The 25,578-nt window shown below is 33.5% G+C and overlaps 1 protein-coding gene across 1 annotated transcript; it reads left to right on the forward strand.

Annotated features, from left to right (window-relative positions):
- The first annotated feature begins 20,129 nt into the window (after window positions 1-20,129).
- On the forward strand, window positions 20,130-25,356 carry LOC107404403 (protein argonaute 2). The gene is made up of 3 exons (XM_016011349.4): window positions 20,130-21,106; window positions 21,579-22,749; window positions 23,321-25,356. The coding sequence occupies exons 1-3, from the start codon at window positions 20,491-20,493 to the stop codon at window positions 24,777-24,779; spliced, it is 3,246 nt and encodes a 1,081-aa protein (XP_015866835.1). The 5' UTR covers window positions 20,130-20,490; the 3' UTR covers window positions 24,780-25,356.
- Window positions 25,357-25,578: the final 222 nt, after the last annotated feature.

Genomic DNA, 25,578 nt, shown 5'->3' on the forward strand with positions numbered 1-25,578 from the left:
TACACTTCCCCCCATTTGAAGTCAACATTCTTCTTTACAACTTTGGTACGATGGTACTAAAATCCTTGACAAATCTTCGGTAGAAACTAGCCAAATCATGAAGGCTTATCACTTGGGCAAGATGTAGGTTTCGGCCACTCTTGGATTGCTTTCACCTTGGATTGATCAACTTTAATTCCTACAGTACCTATAACAAATCCTAAAAAAACCAATTTATCTTTACAAAAATCACATCTTTTAAGGTTAGCAAATAATATTTCCTTCCTAAGTACTCCAAGAACTAACCTACGATGTTTTACATGCTCATCTAAATGCCTACTATATACAAGGATATCATCAAAATAAACAACTACAAATTTTCCAATGAATGGGCGCATAACATAGTTCATTAATCTCATAAAAGTACTAGCTGCATTAGTTAGATCAAATGTCATTACTAACCACTCATACAAACCATATTTAGTTTTAAATATGGTTTTTCATTCATCACCCTCTTTCATCCTAATTTAATGATATCCACTCCTAATATCAACTTTAGTAAACATGCATGCACCATGTAATTCATCTAACATATCATCTAACCTAGGAATTGGATGTCCAGATTTAATGGTTATATTATTACAATCTACACACATGCGCCATGAACCATCTTTCTTTGGCACTAATAAATAGGAACAGCACATGGACTCATGCTCTCACGAATATAACATTTGTCTAATAACTCACTTACCTGCCTTTGTAGCTCCTTTGTCTCCTCAGGATTACTCCTATATGCAAGCCTATTAGGAATTGCAGCTCCTGTTACAAAATTAATTTGATGTTCAATCCCTAAAATAGATGGTAAACCATTAGGAATCTCCTCTCGAAAGACATCTTCAAAATCCTATAAAAAATAAGAGATAGAGCTTGGCAATTCAAGTTCTTCAAGGTTAGCTTGATCATTTAATTTAACATCTTTATAAATAATGACCAGCAGGGTTTATCATTTAAAAATGCCTTTAAAATTTCCCCAAAACTAAGATAAAAATTCTTATTTTTCTTCTCTTTCCTTTCTTTTTCTTTCTCACTCATGGATTCTCCTTTTCTCTCCCCACTCTCGGCTTTTTCTTCATTTCTCTCACTTTCGACTTTCTCTCTTATTTTCACCTCACAATTGGGATTATAATACTTACCTTGGAAAGAAAACTTGGTTTTGTCCTCATGGATAGGTGGTCAAAACCATGGGTGCCATGCTAGACCTCTCCTTAAGCTTTTCGGCCTCCCTCCTTTGTAGCATTTGTAATTGGTCTCCAAATACCTCCTTTGGAGTTAATGGCTCCAGCTTAACCTTTTTACCCTTAAATTTAAAAACAATGGAATTCTCTCTTCCATAGTGTATAGCATGTTTATCAAATTGCCATGTCTGCCCAATAAAATATGACCGGCATGCATGGGAACAACATCACACAATACAACATCCACATATTTATCAATGCTAAATTTTATTTTGGCTTGTTTGTTTACTTTCATCTCACCAATTTCATTAAGCCATTGTAATCGATATGGTTTGGGATGTTTAATGGTTGCTAATCCTAATTTATCAACTACCAAATTACTAATTATATTAGCACAACTTCCACTATCAACTATCATACTACATATGTTACCTTGAATTTCACATCGATTGTGGAAGATGTTCTATCTTCGAATTTGATCCTCATCTTTGTACATGGTTAGAACCTTTCTTGCCACCAAACTTAATTCATCCTTTGAAGCCTTGAGTGATTCGGATTCCTCATGTTCTTCACATCCAATTTCTTCAATATCAAATTCTATTTCAGCCTCATTTTCTCCACTTTCAGATTTCAAATCTCCATTACCTTTCAGCACCATGATCCTCCTATTCGGGCATTGACTAGCAATGTGTCATCGTCCCTGGCGCTTAAAACACACAATGTCATGAGTTCAAGAAGGTTTAGGATCAGTTTTATCTTCAATCTTAGGTGCTTGGACAGATTTGATTTTTACTTCTCTTTTTGGCCGATTGGTGCTCTCATCAACATGTTTTGGTTTTGGCTTGGTGTCATATGTGGGATTACTTCTCCAAACATTTGGATTTGTCCTCCCGCTGCTTGAACGACCTTTAAACCATGAGCTTCCCCTCCTCTTGAATTAGTTTTCAATTTTGATGGCCATATGAAGCATCTCCTACAATTCTATGTATTGTTGAAGCTCCACTTGGTTGGCTATATCATGATTCAAACCACCCAAAAACCTTGCCATGGTTGCCTCTCTATCCTTATTCATGATCAACCTCATCATGAGCATCTCCATATCCTTATAGTAATCCTCCATGGTCCTACTTCCTTGAGTTAATGATTGGAGACTTTGATGTAGCAACCTATGATAGTGAGTCGGCATAAATCTTTTCCTCACGACTTCTTTTATTTGTTGCCAAGTAGTAATCAATTTATCACCAACTCTCCTTCGGGTACTTTGTTCATTTATCCACCATTGAAATGCATAATGTCCAAACTCTAAAGCCGCCAATTTAACTTTCTTAGCCTTCGAATAGTTATGACAATAAAAAAATCATCTCCATTTGCTCCTCCCATTCTAGGTAAACTTCCGGATCACTCTTTCCCATGAATGGTGGTATGTTGACCTTAATATTTCCAAGATCATCATCTTCTTCTCTAGCTGGTCTCCCATGGGTTGGCCTTCCTTGGTAAGCAAAAATATCATCGACCCCCTCTTCAAAATCATCTCCAAAATTACCTCTTTCAAATTCTTCCCTAGGCTGTCCACGACCGCCTTGTCCTCGATCTCCATGAAATTTTTGCCTTGGATTCAGCCCACCTTGTGATGTTTCTAACCTATCCATCCTTTAATCTAGGTAATCAAAGCGAGCATTCATCATTTGAAGTTATTCCAAGACCGCTATCATGTCAGTAGGTTCACCTCCATTTTCCGTTGCTCGAGAGTCATCTTTGAACCCTACGGATTCCTCTTCATTAATTCTAAATTATCCATCTCCTCTTTTCATCCTTAAATCTGCCTTGTTAGTATAAATAACACAAATTCTCACCAAAATCACTCCTTCATATGTTTCAATTAAACAATGTCTCAACACTCGTATTTGCACACTAGTTTCGGCTTTCAATCCTCTTTTAAGCTCACACTCTCTTGCCTTTTTCCACTCAAAGAATTATCTTAGAGTTCTAATTAAACACACACAAAATAGCAACTAAATCACAAGTTTGCCTTAGTTAAACTTATCAATAAAACAGTAACTAAAACGAACAAATACCGAGTGGATTGATAAAAATCTAGTCTCAGTCTAACTAATTAGAACATAAAGAAACCAAAAATTTAAGGATAAAATATAGAAAAGAGATTCAAACAATGAACAAGAATTAGTTCGAACAAAATAAGGAATAATTGTTGATTGTTGTTCTTGTAATTTAAGTCTTTGTGTCAAATCCTTTACCAATTTTAATCCAAATAATTTTAGCACTCAAAATTCAAATATCCAGCAATGAAAATGAATTTCTAGGAATTCCAAATTTAACAATTCAAATTTCCAGCTCAAACAAATTCAAACTCCAAATTGTAACAACAACTGGCCTTTAAATTTTTTTTTATTTTAATCTTCAACTTTTCTATCTTTTCTCTTTTTTTTTTTTTTTAAACACTCACAGAATACAAACTCAACTCCATTAGCAATAATCACACCAAAAATTGCAATTCCAAAGCCAAAAACTTCACCAAACCTAAGACCACACTCCAAACTAAATTAAATTGCACAATTTTTAGGATTTATGCAATATGCTTTCAAATCTCTTCTTTTTTTTTCTTTTTTTTTTTTTGTTTGAATAAATAAGAACTATGGTGAAAACAACCAACAAACTAGGAAGTAAAAATACAGTAAAACAAGGAAACCTAATTTGACTAGGAATAATTCTTTTTGGTTTTTTGTGTTTATCTACAGAACATGTATGAATTAAGAACAATCTTAACACAATGCTAAAATTTTAGAATAACATAAAAATATATAAAACAATTAAGATAGATCAAACCCGAAAAAAATCTTGGCTCTGAAACCAAATGATACGAACCTAAGTCAACTTATGCTTAAACCCGTATTATATTAGCCCGAATCGAAAAATTAAGTTCAAGTTCTTTATAGTCAGCTCAACCCCTAATCAATTTGTGACTAGAAACCTTAGTATATGATGAAGATAGTACAATAGGTGATGGATGTCCTATTGCTAAGTCAAACTAAAACACTCACTCTCTAATGATGTTTTAGTTGTTCAAAGAGAACAAAGAGAACTCTTTCTCACAAATAATTTTCTGTATAATATGTAAGCTGTATTCTCATCAAAAAATAAGCCCTTAAATAGGCTAAAATCACAAAACAATTAACACTAAAAACAAAGGTTGAATTCGGCCAACAATAAGAAAACAACAAGTGTGGTCGAAATTCACAAGCTTTCCTAAACCTATTTGAATTAATTAATTCCATATTTTCAATTAGGAATTAATTAATTTACAATTGAAATTATAAAAATAATAGCTTTCCTAAGTTAATTTTTCCAGCAAAATAATTAAATAAAACGAAAATAAAAGTTAGTTTCCTAAAACAAAAAGTCAAACATAAATTAGGAAACTAGTTGACTAGTGAGCCAACTAAGCTGTCTTTGACCAATGAATAACTAATTTAAGACCAAATCAGCTTCCATATGCCATGTAGGATGCTAAATAGCAGTAATATTAATTCCCATACATTTCCCTTGATTGGAACAAAGAGAAAATGCTTGATCAGCAAAATATAGTAAAGCCAACAGCAAAACATGCAATTTTGGCCAAAAAAGACTTTGATGCGCAAATGACCATTTTGGTTGCTTTTGATTCTACCTTGTTTTGATTCCATGACCTCTTAGTGATATTAATTGAATTCAAGAAGTGTTAAATCCATTCCTTGCTTCCCGAAGTCCATAAATGCACTAAAACAACTACCCAGGTCCATATCGTCCTCCACCACTTGGATGCTTAAAACATGCTTTGAATCTTCGGGTATTGACTAGCCCTTTAGAGAATTAATAACTTCTTGTATAATTCCAACTAGGTTGTTCTTAAATCTCTTGGCTTGAGCTCTAGTGATTGGCTCAATCTTCAACAGTATAGGATCAGCACCCCAGCGGGTTGCCGATTGTATGGGTGCGGCGGATTCTCATCATCTCTAATGTCCATCTTAAGGTCCTTGAGCTTATTATAATAGGAAGAGAGTAACATAATGTGATCCCTAACTCCTTTAACTCCATCATACTTAGTATTGTTAAAAAGGTCCAAATAATGATACTTCTCATTCATGTCAAACTTCATAAGCTTCTTTCATATCTCCTCAAAAAGCTCTTTTGCAGTATTCACCTTTGGAATACTTGCATATATAGATTCATCCATATAATTCTCCACCATCATCATACAGCACTTGCTAGAGTGCTTCGAATCCTCATAAAGTTTCTTAACTACTGCATTACTCTCATCAATTTGTATTTCTAGTGAATCCATCTCCAAAGCCAAATCTAATTTCATAAAGGTCAAGTTCATAACCAAAGTCTTCTTCCACTTCTGATAATTTATCCCATCTAATTTCATCACGATAGTTATTGGCAGAACATTCAGGGTATTACTAGCTGTGAAAATAGCAAACATAACAAAGTATTCAAAATATAAAACAATTCAATAACTATTTTCCAGCCCCTCCAACATAAAACACATAATATAAATATCGCTAGGGTCTTTATAGCACTAAAGATACATTTACGCGGGCCAGGGACAGTCAATCAAATAACCACAATCAAATGCATTGAACTAAATCACTGACAAGGCAACTCAGAACCTATGAGTCATGGCATTCAATTAACTTTTATTATCATTCCAAGCATCATACAAAGCAGCTAAAACCACCGATAGGGTAGCCCTGTTATCCCATATAAACCTTGATTAATTAGTAGAAGATAATCAATATATTGGCAATTTCATGAAACAACTAAATACAAAAAGACATTATATCCACTGTACCAACACAAATTGCATTAGTACATATAACGCAAACATAATAAGTATCATGGCAGGTGAGTATCCAAAATCCCACATTACTATACCAACTAGGCACAAAGCCTATTTTAGGAAAGCTAACACAGTCCAATTCTGACCATAGGTAATTAAATTAATTTTTGTATAATATATTATTAATCAATAAATAAATAAATAATAGAAAACAATTTTTTAAATTTATATTTTTTTCTCAAGTTGTTGATGTCAGCATGATGACATCAGCATGCTAATGTCATCACAATGACCTCCACTATGCTGATGTCATCATGCTGATGTCAATGCTCATGCCATGCTAATGTCATCAAATGATGCTAGCACCCCACCTATGACCTATCATTTGACGTCATGATGATGTCAGCAAGACACGTCACGTTGAGGTCAGCCCCACTGACACGTCGTTTGACACCATGATGATGATAGCAAGCCTAGGCGATACGTCATTTGTATTGCCTTCCTCACCTAGTCAAGTCAGCGAGTTGACTCGGTTTCAATATAACGGGTGATGCGATTCAGTTTTTTACCCGACTAGAAGGCTATTTTCCGACAGTTGTCTCGAACCGTTCCAGTGGCGTTTCAACCTTTCCGATGACAGTCAAGAGGAATCTGGCCTAAATTTTAGTCAATTTCAACTCCAAAACAATGATTTATGAGTTTGAATATATACAGGTTTTAGATCACATAGATCAATCAATGATCGCATATAGTAACAATTCAAACACAGTTAATATAACGACAAATCATAAAGGAATTTACTACGCATATCATCGGCTCTGATACCAATTGTTTGAGTTATACTTTAAATATGTGGATCGTAAACATACATAATAAAATTCCATTCAGTATATAAAAAATGCTAACCTCCAACTGCAGCCAATGATAAAATGAAATCTGTAATCCTATAAAACATAAACAATATAATAGTAGTGTCTATGGACATACTACTCTGATATCCTTTCCTCCTTTGTTCCAGGTATTTGCTTGCTCCCCCTTACACTTACACCATAGAGGCTGCTTACTTTCTTCGGGTGCATCGAAGAATAAACTAATATCTGAAAACCCTAATCACAAATACGTTGTGTATATGCTTAGTTACCTTAACAATAAAACTTCAGCCTTTTATAGATCATTAATTTTAAGGCACATCAAAATAAATAATTTAATAATAATAAAAATATGGATAAGTTAAATAGGCTTCTAAAGAAAGCTGGTCTTCCAGTCCAATGGACCAACTGGAGTATTACAAAGAATGTGTGTCTAAGGGCTCTATTACATAAATTAATAATTAAGCAAATCCCATTAATGGTATAAATTACACTCTATAAGTGAGTAATTAATTATACCAAGTGCATAATATATTTATATACATAACAGTTAGTACATTTATTTTTACTTAGAAATGTTAAAATAATTAATTAATTATTACATGGCTATAATTTGATAAATAAAATTATTTTTTTGATTTAAGAAAAAACAAAAAAAACAAAAAAAAAAACAAAAAGGAAAAAGAAGCACTGGTTGATGCTTGGTTCTTATAAGCGTCGTGCGAAACTTGTTTTGGCTGACGCTTTGTAATTTAGAGGGTCGTTCAATCTTGTTCCAGATTTAATTTTCGCACTTCTCATTCTCTATATATCATCTTCCTCCAATATTAGTTAGTTCCCATGCCCTAACCGTTCCTGAAATCCATTCTTCATGAGGGTTAAGTTTTGTAGATTAAAGGGTTTTTCATGTTGAGTTTTTGATTAAAGGCAATTGGTTTGAAGGCATTGAGCTCGATTTCCTTTTTCCTCTTTTTACTCGGCCTTGGTTGCGTATTTGAAGGTACAGAGTTTGAAGACTTGAATTTTTTTGGTGTAAATTGCGATTGTGTAAGGGATTGTGATTGATTTTCTTCCTCTAGCAGTCGATGGTGCTTCTTGCCGTCTACAGTAGTTCTTGAGTTGGGGGTTGTTTGCTTTGGCCACTGCACGTTGTGAGTTTTGGTTGCTGGGGTCGATTTGGCTGCTTGGCTTGGGTCGAGGGTGTTCCTTAACACATCACCGATGTTTTTTGACTTGGGTCCACGATACGTGTTCCTTCACAGGCCGGTGGCTGCACGGTTGGTGGTTTGATCTCCCTTGACTTAGATGATTACTCTTATTACTGTATCTTATATCATGCATCTTTTTCAAATTTAGATTTTATTAAAAACACTTATTAATGATGTCTCTGTTTTTAGATCTCTCTTATGCATTTTTTATTTTATTTTAAAGTTCCGCTTGTTGTAAGGTTAATTGTATTTTCTATGTTATACCAATAAGAGAGACTTGAAAATCTACAATTTGTATAGTATTTGAAAGAAACGTGAAGCCATTTGATATGCAATTAATCACCGTTAAGGATGATTGGTTATAGTTAGATTTTTCTAATGCCATGCGATGTTTACTTGATTTAATTATATAAAGTTTTAAAAAAATAATAATAAAGAGAGCAAAGCACTTATTTTCAAGAATACAGTATAAGATGATGTAAAGTTTACCAAAAAAGAAAAAAAGTCATAACTAATAATTCTTTAGGCAAATATCCAGATATAACAAGCAAACAATGTTCACTGAAAATTGACCCTGAAACTCAGTCCCACATATATGTTCATGGAAGAGGGGTACGTGCCATTAGGTAGAAATTAATTGTCTATGGTTCTATGCAACCTTTTTTTAAATATACATATATATATATATATATTGGAAACGAAAATGTGTATATTATAATTTTTTTAGGTAATATTCAAAAGCTATACAAGATCTAAGAATATTTATTTTCAATAATTTATATAGACAAATAGTTTAAGGTGGTTACATGATTTTCAATAATTTATACAGACAAATCGTTTAAGGTGGTTACATGGTTTATTGTTTTGAATGTAATATCTGTCTTCTCATAAATGGTGACATAATTTATAAGATTTCATAATACGTCATTGCTAAAAATGTTCTTGTATGAATATACTTACCTGATTCAATATAGATAAAAGGAATCTAAACTCTTAAGTCAGTTTAGATTAGATGTCGAAAAATCCAACAAAACAAAATGATTACCATAGGAAATTGACCAACATTATTACTCTAATCACAAAAAAATAAATTCATATTCTTTTTGTCCTTATGTATCTATATATTCAAAAAATATATTTTGCAGTTTTTAAAGTTAAAAATGTTATGAATATGTGGATGTTATAACTTCCAATGGCATTATAACAGTGTAACCCCTTCCTACATTCTTTTTTATTTTTTTATTTCTGTGGTATGTTTAGCTTTGACCTTTTTTTTCTTTTTTCTTTTTTTTTTGGTTACATGTAACCTTGACTTATATTATTGATTTAATCTATTAAGACGCTTTTGTTTTAATCTTTATAAACCACCATAATATAAATGTACATATGTATATATATGTTTAGAAAATCCAATTAGTAATGCTTACGGTTTTATAAACCATCATAATTTATGGGTTTCTTTTAGTAATCATTAAATGTTAGATGTTATTAATATGTACAAATAAGCACTATGGTTTTATCAATCGTTGAAAAATTATATTTCTAAACACTTTAGATCTTTGCTCAATCGGTAAGTTAATTAAACATATAGTAACTTTTAATAATATTTAAATAATATTTAAATTTAACTTAAATATTAATATTTGTTTGATGCATTTGTTGCTTGGAACCAAGGAAAGACACCCAAAAAAAAAAATTAAAAAAAAAAAGCTTTGATGGCAAAACAATACAAAGGTAATTATTATTTTTAAAGTGAGCACTGTTCTTTTTTATTTTACATACTTGTTATAGATTAATAATTTTAAATTAATATTTATAAATTTAGATTTTGAAACAGCCTAGAAGCATAGTTATTATGTCATAATGACAATAAAGGCCATCATTAGGAAAAATGTACATCATGAAAACTTACAATGGTAATTATAACATTTTATTAATTACTTGTGTTTTAACAATACTTTATTAATTATTTTATATTCTAGGAAATTTTTTAATTTAATTGTTTCATGTGCAATATGACGGTGTTAGCTGGTCACAAGATGATGTCTATTAGTTTAGAGCTGAATGGAGATCAATCATACTTCAAGCCTTTCATCTCAAACAACATAATAATTTATTTTTGTTTAAAAATTGTATTACTATATATATTAGTTAAGAAAATAGTACAATTATTGTCTGAATTAATATTTAATTTATTATAATATTTTTGTTATGCAAGTATATATTGAATTAATATTTATTATATAAATTAATATTTAAAGTTTATTGTTTCTTGTTGTGCATAAAACTATCAAACAATTCTAAATTGATAAAAATTAAAAATAATATTTTATAAAACAAAAATGAAAACAACACATCAATAAACGAAACTTTCAAGTGAAAAAGTCATCAATTGAAATACACATTAGGAGAGACTTCTTTTTTTTTTTTTTTTGAAAAGAGTCGCAAACAACAACTTTAGATGATACTTTTGAAAACAAAAGTGTTGCACTAGACTAAACTTTAGGCAACACTTTTACATGTAAAAAAACATCACTAAACATAGCCTCAGACAATGCATATGTTCTTAAAAGCATTATTACACATAAATTTAGGTGCTACTATTATTGTCAGATGCATCGCTATGCATAACTTTAGGAGACATTTTTACATAAAAAAAAGTGTCACTACACATGGCTTTAGGCGATGCTTCTAATAACGAAATTCTAATAATAAACGTCACTTTACATAGCTTTAAGCAACGTTTCTAATAAAAAATTATTGCTAAACATAGCTTTAGGAGATGTATTTGCACAATACAATGTTGCCGAAATATGTTGTTTATTTACTTTCTAATTTTTTTACGACTCTTTTAACAACTTCAAAGCAACAACTTTTAAAAGCATCATCTTTTGCTTTGTATATTTAATGGCACTAAAACAAGCAACACTTTGTTAGGGTTGGCTTTTTATTTGACCAATGCCTAAATTGCATCTCCTATTAGTGTTTTTCTTATAGTGTTACACTAGCTCTAGTAAGTGCCCACTTACTTGCTTGTCCGAAAGAAAATAATTGGTCTTCGGCAACCTTAGTTTAGGTAAAATTGAGTTTGTAAGAATCAGTTAGCTTGGATTATTAATGAGTAGCTTAATTGAGTTGGTAATTAGTAAAATTAGGAAGGAAGTAATCTTGAGGAGATGAAAGAGCTACAAAACCAGGTAAGTGAATTGCTTGAAAATGGTTATATTCGTGGAACTATGAGTTCATGTGTTGTTCCTGTTTTATCTAGCCTAAGAAAGATGGATCATGGCACATGTGTGCAGATTGTAAGGCTATTAATAATATAATTATTAAATATAGGCATCCAATTCCTAGGTTAGTTGATATGCTTAATGAATTACATGGTGCATGCATGTTTACCAAAATTGACCTTAGGAGTGGGTATCATCAAATTAGAATGAAAAAGGATGATGCATGGAAAATCGAATTTAAAACTAAATATAGTTTATATGAGTGGTTAGTATGTCTTTTAGTTTAACTAATGCACCTAGCACTTTCATGAGATTGATAAACAATGTTATGCGTCCATTCACTGGAAATTTTGTGGTTATTTACTTTGATGATATTCTTGTATATAGTAAAAATTTAGATGAGCATGTAAGACATATTTGGTTAGTTTTAGGAGTGCTTAGGAAGGAAAGATTATTTGCTAGCCTTAAGAAGTGTGATTTTTGCAAAGATAAGCTTGTATTTCTAGGATTTATTGTGATAGTGTTTGACCCAAGAGATTGGATTTGGGTGCACTTAAGAAAAAAAAGATTTCCTTAACAACAAAAGTCAAACCTTATGTCGCGAGGGGATGGACATTTTCAAGTTTTGGAGAGAGTTAATGAAAATGCCTACAAGCTTGACTTACCAGGTAAGTATAATGTAAGTGCCACCTTTAATGTTACTGATTTATCTCTATTTGCTGCAGGTGATGACTTTGATTTGAGAGTAAATACTTTTCAAGAGAAGGGGAATGATGAGAATCTGCCCGTATCCTACCCTACAACTGACTACCCGTTGGGGTGATGATTCTATACAAATGAATGTGGGACCAATCACTAGGGTACAAGCTAAGAGATTCAACGACAACCCAGTTAGTTTCATACAAGGTGTGATTCAAGTTCAAGAGGACATGATAATATCTGAAAAACCAAAGTCCATTTCATACATCCAAGCAGTGAGGCTGAGATGGGCTCGGCAAGTTGTTTTGATGCTTCTATGGACTTCGGGCAACAAGGAATGGATTCTACACTTTATAAACTCAAATTGATATCAGTAAGAGGTCATGGAATCATGTCAAAGCAAAAGTAAAAGCTTTCAAATTAAGTTTGTGCGCATAAGCTTTCTTTTTGGCCAAAAATGCATATTTTGGTGCTGCCTTTGACTTCTTTTATTGTTCAAGCAAGTTTAACTAATTCCAATAAAGTGGAAATGCATGGGAATTAATATTAATCCTATTTGGCATATGGTATAACATATTGGAGCTAATTTGGATTCTAAACTAGCTGGTGATTGGACAAAGACAGCTTGAGATGGACTAGAAAAGTTGTTTTGATGCTTCTATGAACTCCGGGAAACAAGGAATGGATTCTACACTTTATGAACTCAAATTGATATCAGTAAGAGGTCATGGAATCATATCAAAGTAGAAGCAAAAGCATTCAAATTAAGTTTGTGTGCATAAGCTTTCTTTTTTGCCAAAAATGCATATTTTGGTGCTGGCTTTGACTTCTTTTATTGTTCAAGCAAGTTTGACTAATTCTAATCAAGGGGAAACGCATGGGAATCAATATTAATCCTATTTGGCATCCTAAATGCCATATTGGAACTGATTTGGAGTCTAAACTAGTTGGTGATTGGACAAAGACAGTTTGTTTGGCAACCTAGTCAACTAGTTTCCTAATTTGAAACTTTGACTTTTGTTTTAAGAAATAGTCTTTATTTTAGTTTTTAATTATTTATTTGCTGGACAAATTACTTCAGGAAAGTTAGAATTTTATTATTTTGATTGTAAATTAATTAATTCCTAATTCAAAATAAAGGAACTAATTAATCCAAATTAGAATAGGTATATAGGTGGAATTCGGCCACATGAAGGAAACCACTATGGTGGCCGATTTTGACCTAATTTTTTGGGGTTTTTATTTGTTCTTTCAAACCTATTTAAGGTTTATTTTCTTAATAAAAATATAGTACATTATTCATGCAGAAAAATGTTTGTGAGAAATAATTCTCTTTATTCTCTTTAAACATCTAAAACACTTAATAGAAACCATGTGTTTTAGTTTGACTTATAAATAGGACATCCATCATCTATTGTAGCATTTTCATTATATACCAAGATTTCTGATCACAAGTTGATTAGGGGTTAAGGTTTTCATTAGAATCTGAACATAATTAAGATCCAGGCTAATATAATAGGGGTTTAGAAGCAAATATACCTAGATTCGTATCAAGTTCGATCTTTGAGAGGTAAGACCTAATTCGTAATCCTCATGCTGTAAGCTTTGGTTCGATATATAATTTTTGTATTTTGGACAACGTTTGTGTTTTCTCCCCAAAGTAAGCCATGTATATTGTACCCATTATTAAGATATTATTTTAATTGGTATTGTATGTTGCTGATATTTTAGGCCTTCGTGTGAACCATGGGAATGGTCCTTAGGAGGATCTCAAGTGATCCATGCATTTGAAGTGAGTGATCCTCTTTCAAAAAATATTTTGAGGCTATTAAATATAAATATTGTATTATTTGAATTTAAAAAAAATGTTACATGTTTAATATTTAAGAAAAATTGTTATTTAAATTTATGATGTCAAAAATAATGTTGATTTGAATATGTCTTGCATTGAATTTATATTTTGGTTTTAAAGGAATTATGGTTTTAAATTGTTGCTAAAATTTATTGTTGAATTTTTTATGCATAATACAAATGTTTTTTTTTTTTTTTGTGAATTTAATTATACATGAATTTTATGTGATTTTAAATGTACTTTTTTTATAAATTAATTTTAAGGATTTTAGAAAAATATTTGTATTAAATTATTGTGCTCACGATTATATTGGTGCATTTAAATATTTATGTATTTGGTTTTATTGTGGTAAAAGTTGTTGTATTTAAATTGATGAATTTAAGGATTTTGTACTTGTGAAATTTATGATTTTATGATTTTAGATGCACCTTACAATACTGATGTTCTATACTATATTTATTGTTAGTGCGTAAGTATGTAGGTCATTTTGTAGGAGCCATGGATCTTAGGGTTAGTAAATATAATGCATAGTGAGCATCAGTTGCCCCCCCTTTCAAATCCTAATTACTTAAATATACAATTTCTTAACAATGTTTCCCCCTTAGTTTTAATTTTGTTATAATATTCTTTTATTCTCTAAAAAGGTTACTATTATTTTTTATTGTCACACTTAGTTGACTAAATTTATATTCTTAGTTGACTAAATTTATATTTAAAATCCTTTTTGTTACAAGTTATTTAAGAATCTTTAATTTGTTTGTTTTTTGTAAATTAGTACAATTGTTTGATTTTTGTCAAATTATTTTGCATAATTTTTATTATTGTATTATCATATTTTCTTTATTTCTCTTATTGAATTTAGAATGGCACTCCTGCTCCCTTTCAAAGAAACGTCTAAATTATTTAATTTTTACAAAAGTACTAAGCAATATCAATGAAAATTGTAAAATTGATAACAAATTATCAACAGTCTTTAGTCTTTACTCATCAAAAGTAATATAATTAATTAACTTGATTTGATTTAAATATAAATAATTTTCAAAATCATCTACTACGATTACATGTATCATACATCGCAAAAGATCGGTACTAGTATATATTTATATGTTCGTATATAAATAAATACGTGTTTATGATTTTATAAGGCTATTTGTTATTTGTTCATTTATTTATTTATGTATGCTCATTTTAAAAAATTAAAAGTTGTAAAAATATTAAATATTGAAATGATATTAACGTAGTATATTTCTTTAAAATTATATTTTGGGTTTCAAAAATATTTATTTATTTATTTTTAATTTATTATTTTTGATTCTTGATTCTTAGGTGATATTTAAATGGTTAGAATTATGTTTGATTTTATGCTAATCGTAAGTTTATTTATTATGTTTAATCTTATTATTTTTCTTGTTTTTATTTGTTTATTATTTATTTATTCATTGATTTGTTTATTTATTTCAAACATCTAAGTATGGTTTTAAAATGTAAACTATTAGGAGTCGATGTTTTTGTAATTGTATATTTATATGTTATTAGTTGGTCTATAGATGCACCTTATGATATTAGTGTTCTCAATATTTATGTGATTCATTTAAGCATATAGGTTATATTCAGTCATCTTTTGTGAGCTGTAGTAAATGACGGTAGACAGATAGTTTGTAGTAATGGCATTAGCCACATTTGCAATGTCCAAAGGATGTAGATTTAGCATTTTCTATAGGTCGTTAAAGTGAGCAAGGGTAGGCAGATATTTTTATGGTAATGACATTAGCCATCCCCCTTAACCATAGGATAGCAAGTTAATTAGCACTCGTACTTTTGGAATGCTAAAAGGCTGCACGCAGGTTCTCTTCTTCCTTCTACTTTGTCAAATGGTGGTTGAGACCTCAAACATTAATTGACAGATTTGATATATCATATATTATATCATATATGACAGCCCAGACCACCCGTATGCGATATTGTCCTCTTTGGACCTCGGAAATCCTCTAACAATCCAGCCCTCAATGTTTTAAAAGGCCTCGCAATGGTTAGGAGGAATCCTCTTCCAACCCCTACCTACCAGTCCCACTGGCACGGGCTTCCAAGCCTAATCACGATATTGTCCGCTTTGGGCTTAGCCCGCACGGTTTTACATTCCCTCATGGGAAGGCCTCGCAAGGGAAAGGCATCCACACTCGCTTATATGGAATGTTTCGTTCCCCTTTCCAACCGATGTGGGACTTCATAATCCTCCCCCCTTGGGGCCCAGCATCTTTGCTGGCACACCGATCTGGATCTGGCTTTGATACCATCTGTGACAGCCCAGACCATCTGCATGCGATATTGTCCTCTTTGGGCCTGGAGAATCCTCTTACAGCCCAACCTTCAAGGTTTTAAAGGCCTGGCAATGGTTAGGGGGAATTCTCTTCCAACTCCTACCTACCAGTCCCACTGGCACAGGCTTCCAGACCCAATCACGATATTGTTCGCTTTGGGCCTAGCCCGCACTGTTTTACGTTCCCTCATGGGAAGGCCTTGCAAGGGAAAGGCATCCACACCTACTTATATGGAGTGTTTCATTCCCCTTTCCAACCGATGTGGGACTTCACAATCCTCCCCCTTGGGGTCCAGCGTCCTCGTTGGCACACCGATTCGGGTCTGGCTCTGATACCATCTGCAACAGCCCAGACCACTTGCATGCAATATTGTCCTCTTTGGGTCTGGAAAATCCTCTTACAACCCAGCTCTCAAGGTTTTAAAAGGCCTCATAAGGGAAATATATCCACACTCACTTATATGGAGTGTTTCGTTCCCCTTTCCAACCGATGTGGGACTTCACATCATATGTCTTTTCAATGTATATATATATATTAGGTTATGTGTCAGGTATACTGTAACATACTGGAGCAACAACCAAGTTTGGCTTATGAACGACTTAGTATTGTGTTTCTCTTACCTACAAGATTAGCAGGTTGAATGGCAGTTATAGAGAACCACCCTTAACCATATTAGTTGATGAGAATCCGCCCATATCCGTACAACCGACTATTCGCTGGGGTATTGATCCTTTATAAATGAAGGTGGACTATCCGCTGGGGTACTGATCCTTTATAAATGAAGATGGGACCAATTACCATGGCACAAGATAGGAAATTCAAGGACAATTTAGTTAGCTTCATCCAAGGAGTGATTCAATCTCAAGAGGGCATGACAATACTCGAAGATCCAATGCCCGTCTTATGTATCCAAGTTACGAAGGTGGAAATGGACCCAGCAAGCTATTCTGGTACATTTTTTGACCCCGAACAACTAAGAATGGATTCAACACTTTATGAACTAAATTGATTTCACCAAGAGGCTATGTAATCATGTCAAGACAAAAGCAAAAGCAATTAAATTCCACTTGTGCGCATAACTCATCTTTGTGGCTGAAAATGCTCATTTTGGCATTGACTTTGACTTCTTTTGTTGATCAAGTAAGTTTGACTTATTCCAATTAAGAGGCTATCCATGGGAATCAATATTAATCTTATTTGGCATCCTACATGGCATATGGGAGTTGATTTGCAGCCTAATCTAGTTGGTGATTGGTCAAAGACAGCTTGTTTGACAAACTAGTCAACTAGCTTCTTAATTTGAACATTTAACTTTTATTTTAGGAAATAATCTTTATTTTGCTTTTTATTTATTTATTTACTGGATATACTAGGTTAGGAAAGTTGGTATTTTATTATTTTAATTGTAAGATTATTTAATTTCTATTTCAAATAGAGGAACTAATTAATCCAAATTAGATTAGGAAAGGATTCAAATTCAACCGACACCATTGTTTCCTAATCTCTATGGCTAGTTTTAACCTAGTGTTTTAGGGTTTTATTTTGTAAACCTTAGTGTACTTAAAGGCCTATTTTTCCAATAATATTAAGTACACTATTCATACAAAAAAATATTTTTGAGAAATAATTCTTTTTGTTCTCTTTAAACACCTAAAACTTAATAGAAATCAAGTGTTTTAATTTGATTTATCAATAGGACACCATCACCTATTATGGCTTCTTCATCATATATCAAGATTTCTAATCATAATTTGATTAGGAGTTAAAGTGACTATTAAAATCTGAACTTAATTTTCGATTCGGACTAATATAATACGGGTTTAGGAGCAAGTCGACCTAGGTTCGTATTATTAGTGATAGTATATCTGCGGACAGCTAATATCATTGGACCATGCATTGGTGTTTATATGGAACATCAAGTGTATCTCTACTACGAATATGCAGTTTATGTAATGTATTTATCATTCTTAGTTTTATTTTACTTAATTATGATTACTATTATTATTATTATTATTGTTGTTGTCGTCGTCAACTACATGATTGTTGTAATTGTCCGAATTGATGACTTAATGAATTTGTAGGTACATATGTCACATTGTATAATAGTGGGAAAGTTCGTACAATCGATGAGGACATGCGTAAGAACATAATAAGTTGGAGCCAAGATCCTATACAATTGAAGACATGACCAATAGTACAAGCTCAAGCCAAAAGATTCAAAGAAATATTAAATGATTTAATCCAAGAGCTGTTTAGCTCTCAACAGAAATTCACTATTGAATGTGAATCAAGGATGGTCCAATGTATAGAATTAGAAGTCCAAATCCATGAAGAAAAACCGTTACTGGCTTGGCACAATGACGTGGCATCTTACTGAAGTGGCATAGTAATATGGCAACCATAAGATGACGTGGTAGTATCATATATCGTCCTATGTGGTATTTGTGCAAATTTGATAAACTTCAAAGCCGAATTGACTTTTCTTTGTGTCCATATTATTAATTAGTTTAATTAGTTTCTAAATTATAATTAGGAATCTTAATTATTTTTATGTTTATTTTATTTTAAGATAAGTGTCAAATTAGTTTTCTAATTTGCCTTAATCATGTAATTAAATCATCTTTTCTAATTTCAATTAAAGAAAGTTTGATTAGTCAAATTAACATTAGGAACTAAGTTTGATGTCAATTTTTGTTTTAGGAAACTGAAAAATTTGGCCAGCCACAGTTTATGTTTAATGGCAGAAATTTAGGTATTTTTTTTTCTTTAATTTTATTTATACTTTGTCTATAAATAGACATCCTTTTCTAGTTGAATAAAGCAGTTCACGAATTTTCAGTATAATTGTAAAAGTTATTATCTTGATTCTCTAATAACTATTGAACTTATTAAGCTTTATTTAAAGCATTCAAATGCTAGAATTATCAATAGGTTGCCCATCCCTTATTATGGCATCATCACTATACCAAAGTTCTTAGTCACAAGTTGATTAAGGGTTGAAGTTTTCATTAAAACGTATTTTAGAAAGATCCATAATTTATTTGTTATGGGTTTAGAAGCGAGTTGACCTAAGTTCATATAAACAACATTGGTAGTAGAAATCTGGGTTAGTCTTTTAGCATGTGTATTAACCTTCGGGTAAATACTTCAGCTTCCAAGTGGGTATCATAGCATTCGAGCAAGGATATTATCTTTTGAGTATGTTTATTAGTCTTAGAATAGGCATTACATTCTCTGAATAGGTATTCCAACCTTTGTAGCCTGTGAGAAGGTTAATTAAGTCATTTGAGAGACCATATATGTATATATATATACATATACATATACAAGGTGTATATGTATTTATATACATATACACATGCAAAAGAAATATATATTCACATTGGGTAAGAAAAGTGGTAATATTATTAGAGTTATCAATATATATTCACATTGGGTAAGAAAAGTGGTAATATTATTAGAGTTATCGCCATAGCTATTCACATTGGGCCACGCCTACATATTTATCGTGTTTCCATCGTAATTCCTCAACATTGTTTTGTAGAATCCTGTACAAGGGTAGAGCACCTTGGAGATGGGTTAATACTTTTCATTTTTTTCGTTCTTTGACTTTTGTTTTTTCATTTTAATCGACCACGTTTTTCAAGTAACTTAGTCAACCAGGATCTAAAAAGGTTCAATCTCTTTAGTGTTTTCGTTGGACACGAGCATAAATAATAGGACAAAAGTCTACCCAACCAACGAAAAAAAAAAAAAAGAAAAAAAAAAAAAGAAAAGTCTACAAAAATCTAAAAGTCTGAAGGGAAATACTGCAAATATATATTATTTTGATGAAATATATTTACAATTGAAAAGAGGACAAATATTCTCATAATATGTATTATTTTAACTTTTATTAAAAAAATGTATAAAAATTAAAATGTAAAGGTGCTTTGGGATTCTAATTCCATGAAGGGCTCCGCCCTTTCCTCCTAACTTCCACTGTGAAGACATTCCTACTACTCTCGAAATCACCGGAACTCTCTGGAATTCCAACTACACTACCGTGGTATTCCAATCTTAACCCTTTCCCCTTTCAACCTTTGGTCTCCTATTGCTGCATCCTTAGGGACTAAGTTAAGGTTATGCCACGTAATTTCAGCGTCTTATACCAACTATTCTTGACGGACTTTCCTTTTCCGTATAAATAACGTCAAATTTGGTCTCTTCAATGCTCAAATATTTCATAGATTCACAGTGTTTTCTCTGAGTTTGGATACAATGGAGAGAGGGAGTAGTGGCGGCTATGGCAGAGGGAGGGGAGGAAGAGGAGGAGGATATGCCGGAGGCGGAACCGGCGGCAATGGCCGAGGTGGTGGTAGAGGAAGGGGTTTCGGTCGTCAGCAGCATCAGCAGCAACGTCGTGAGCACAGCCAGCAACCGAGTGGTACTTGGGGTCAGCATCATGCTCCTGGTGCCAGTTCTGGTGCTGGCGCTGTTTATCAGCCGCGTCGTGAGCACCACCATGACAACCAGCAATTGATCGCTACTAGCGGCGGTGTTCATCAACATTACCAGCATAATCAGCGTCGCGAGCAGCAGAATCAGCAACGGAGCGGCTCTTGGAGGCAAAGCGGAGGTCGGACTCAGGTAGATGTGGATCGCGTCCAGCTAGAGACTGTGCCCTCTCCAATCGGTTCCGGTGAAGGATCGAGCTCGGGTGGTGGCCATGGTGGAGGTGGTGAAGGTTCAAGCTCGGGTGGTGGCCATGGTGGAGGTGGTGAAGGATCAAGCTCAGGTGGTGGCCATGGTGGAGGTGGTGGAGCATGGAAGTTTCCCCGTAAAGAATGGATACCTGCTACCCCTGCTCCGATTCAGCACCAAGCAACTTCCTCTGGTATGGATCTGTTGTTTCTGCAAATTTAATTTGTTTAGCAGCTGAAGATTTGTGAAGGAATTAGAACTATCATGGAATAAAAGGGAATTTATGAACTTTGGAATGTCTGATCTGGTTGCTTTGTGGAATTCTTTTGCTGCTAATTAACTGACTTTGACAAAACAATTTAATTAGATTTATCGGTTATGCTCGAAGAGTTTCTTCGAGTATTTGAGAATGTGAGGTTATCTGCTCTTATTATTAAAGTTAAGTGATGGATTCTTTGCGTTTAGGATGTTGATGATATTGAGTTAGCATTGTTTGAAATTTGCTGAATAAATATTTGTATAAATAGCATTGCCATTAAGGAGTTACTATTAAATATTTATATAAATAGCATTGGAAATTATGTACTTGGACAACCTTAGTGATAAATATTTAATGCTTTCTTCAGATTATCTTGATAACTGGTTGCCATTTTTTTCTGCTGTAGGAAAATTTCACAAAGCTATTCCAGTAAAACAGCCTGATTCGGACAAAATTCTACCAGTGAAACGCCCTGATAAGGGTGGCACAAATGCCATCCGAACTGCAAGGCTTCTTGTTAATCATTTTCCTGTTAATTATAATCCTCAGAGTATTATAATGCACTATGATGTTGATGTCAAACCAGAGATTCCTCCTAAGAATGGCCGGCCTGTGAAAATGTCTAAGGTTGATCTTTCTATTATCAGGAACCAATTATTCTCTGACAGTTCTTCAGAGTTTCCCTTGTCAATGACTGCTTATGATGGTGAGAAGAATATATTCAGTGCAGTGGCATTGCCCACTGGATCATTTAAGGTGGAGGTTTCTAAGGGTGAAGATACCAAGGTACAGTCTTACATAATTTCTTTGAAGCTTGTAAATGAGCTCCGGCTGTGCAGGTTGTCAGAATACTTAAAAGGATGCATCCCGTCGATTCCTCGTGACATATTACAAGGGATGGATTTGGTAATGAAGGAGAATCCAACCAGGAATATGATTTCAGTTGGGAGGAATTTTTATCCCACTGAACATAATCTGCAAGATGACCTTGGAGGTGGAATTGCTGCATTTCGGGGGTTTCAGCATAGCCTTAAGCCCACCTGCCAAGGTTTGGCCATGTGTCTGGACTACTCAGTTCTGGCATTTCGTAAGCGTATGCCAGTTATAGATTTCCTTAATGAGCATATATATGGTTTTAATATAAATAATTTTAGGAGGTTTAGGAGTGAGGTTGAAAATGTTTTAAGGGGACTGAAAGTTTATGTGACTCATCGGAGAACCAAACAAAAGTATACCATAATGGGTTTAACCAAGGAAATGACGAGAGATTGTAAGTTTGATGTTGTAGACCCAGATGGTCGGAATCCACCCAAGAGAATTCGACTTGTTAATTATTTCAGGGACAAATATGACAAGGATATTACATACAAGGACATTCCCTGCTTGGATGTAGGAAAAAATGGTAAAAAGAATGATGTACCAATGGAGTTGTGTGTTCTTGCCGAGGGTCAAAGGTATCAAAAGGAGCATTTGGATAAAGATGCAGCCCTAATGTTGAAAAACATTTCATTGGCTCCACCAAAGCTTAGAGAAAACATGATTTGTAACATGGTGAAGTCAGAAAATGGACCTTGCGGGTACGTAAAATATTATATATCCTTAATTCCTTTATTTGTTTGATAATCAATTAGCTGATTGCTAGTTTCTCATTTTTGTTATTTTATGTGATATTTTTGTATGTTAGTATTTTTAAAATTGTTGTTATTTTGCTCTAAGATTGTTTATCCATTTTCTCAGCAATGAAGTGGAATTGATTATTGTTAGTTAAGTTATTATAAGCTAAAACACTTGGACTCTTTTGGTCGCTTGTGTTTAGTTTGTTTTGGGTATTCTCATTGCTCATGTATGCTTGTGGATTTCGGTAATTCAAATTATCATTATCATATTCATGAAAATACCACTTAGAACCTGATTGAATTTCAATAGGTGGGAAACTAATAATTACTGATGTGTATCTATCATCCTTCTCAAAACTTATGATGAAATAATGAGATGTAGATAAACTTACTTCTGCTGATAAAGCAGATGTAGACATTTTTAATATGAAATTTTGCATATTAATATTATATTTGTAGTTGATTGTTTAATTTTAAAATTGATGTAATTGGAATTGATCCTGTCTCTTTGTTATGATTTTTTCATTGACAGTGGAGGTATCACTCGAAATTTTGGTTTTGAAGTCAACCTGGATATGACAATGGTTACTGGGCGCATAATTGGGCCGCCTGAATTGAAGCTGGGTACTCCTAATGGCAGGATGACTAAGATAACAGTTGACAAGGAGAAATGTCAATGGAACCTTCTCGGAAAGTCAGTAGTGGAAGGAAAAACAATTCAGAGGTGGGCTGTACTAGACTTTAGTCATTATGATCGATTCAAACTATATCCTGCTCAATTTATTCCAAAATTTATCAACCGGTGCAAAAATTTGGGTATCAAAATGGAGGAGCCTCTCTTGTATGAAACCACTTCAATGAATAAATTCTCCAGTGCCAATGTTCTTCGTGAACTACTTGAAAGCATCAATGAACGGGCTTGTAAGGTTGGCAAAGGTCATCTACAAGTTCTTCTTTGTGTAATGTCTAGAAAAGATCCCGGTTACAAGTATCTCAAGTGGATCTCCGAAACTCAAATTGGTATTGTGACACAGTGTTGTTTGTCCAGTCATGCAAACAAGGCAAATGACCAGTATCTTGCCAATCTTGGTCTCAAGATCAACGCCAAACTTGGAGGTAGCAATGTCGAGTTAATTGAGAGACTTCCCCTGCTTGAGGGTGCTGGCCATACCATGTTTCTGGGGGCTGATGTCAATCATCCTGGTTCTTGGACCACAACTAGCCCATCAATAGCGGCTGTTGTTGGCTCTATGAATTGGCCTGCTGCAAATCGCTATGCTGCAAGAGTTAGACCTCAAGACCGTCGAAGTGAGAAGATTCTGCGTTTTGGGGATATGTGTTTGGAGCTTGTTGAAACTTATGTTCGACTAAATAAAGTTATGCCAGAAAAGATTATTGTCTTTCGAGATGGAGTTAGTGAGGGCCAATTTGATATGGTTCTGAATGAGGAATTTCTGGACCTGAAGAGGGTATTTCAAACTAGAAACTACTCTCCTAGCATAACACTTATTGTTGCCCAGAAGCGACACCAAACTCGATTGTTTCCCGAAAATAGACAGGATGGAGGTCCCACTGGCAATGTGTTCCCAGGCACAGTTGTGGACACAAAAATCGTACACCCATTTGAGTATGACTTCTATCTTTGCAGTCACTATGGAAGCCTTGGGACTAGCAAGCCAACTCACTACCATGTACTGTGGGATGATCACAAGTTTACTTCTGACCAACTGCAGAAACTGATATATGATATGTGCTTCACTATGGCTCGTTGCACCAAACCCGTGTCATTGGTTCCACCAGTATACTATGCTGATCTTGCTGCTTATAGAGGGCGACTCTATCATGAGGCGGTGGAGGGACAGTCTCCAGCATCAGCTGTATCCTCATCTTCATCGTCAGTGGCATCATCATCTCTGTCGACAGCAGCTTCAATGGATGAGAGGTTCTTCAAATTGCATGCTGACCTGGAGAATGATATGTTTTTTGTTTGACAGGCCATAGCATGGCACCGTCATCTTCTTCATCTTTGTGCGAAGGTGAAGAAGATTGTTACTTTCTGTCAAAAACGCTTGGATGCAGATCCAATCTCCTTTTCTACAGTCTGCCTAGTAAAGGAGTTTGTGCGTGAATCTAATGGGTTTTTGTGTCCACAAGTAATGTTTGTAGTTTCATAAGCAGACAGATTTACCTAGGAAAGGTTTGTCGAGTTGCATGCTAACCTGGAGAATGATATATCTTTTCATTTGGAAGGCCTTAGCTTAGCATCGTTGTCAACTACTTCGTCTTTGTGTGAAAACGAGGAAGAGCTTTTCTGCAGTCTAGTAAATTAGTTTGTGAGTTATTCAGTCTTTAATTGGGTTTTGTGTAAACATTTTATGTCATGTTAGTTAATTTGGTAAGCTTATTCAGGCCATGCGAGTTGGAACCAAGTTTGTTAATTTGGTAGCCATGCCAGTTGGAAGCAAGTTGTGCTTCAGTGGGATGTGTGTTTGAAGGTTTTTGTTTGTTGGACGTTGTGTTTTATGATCTATTTTCTGAAATGGATTGATTGTACTTTGTTATTTGAAATTTTGTTTATTTCCAATGTACGGTTTCACTTCTTACTTTCGGGATTTATTGACCCTGGTTTTCCCCATGATAACTTCATTGTGCGTAATTTAACAGAGGGAAGATACTAATACAAAATTTGTCCTAGTAACTACTGCTTTCAAATAAATATTATTGTGCCTGAATTTATTTTTAATGCCTCTATTAAAGATATTACCCAAAAAAAAAAAAAAAAGATGACAA

The sequence above is a fragment of the Ziziphus jujuba genome, chromosome 1, assembly GCF_031755915.1.
Source record: "Ziziphus jujuba cultivar Dongzao chromosome 1, ASM3175591v1".
NCBI lineage: Eukaryota > Viridiplantae > Streptophyta > Magnoliopsida > Rosales > Rhamnaceae > Ziziphus > Ziziphus jujuba.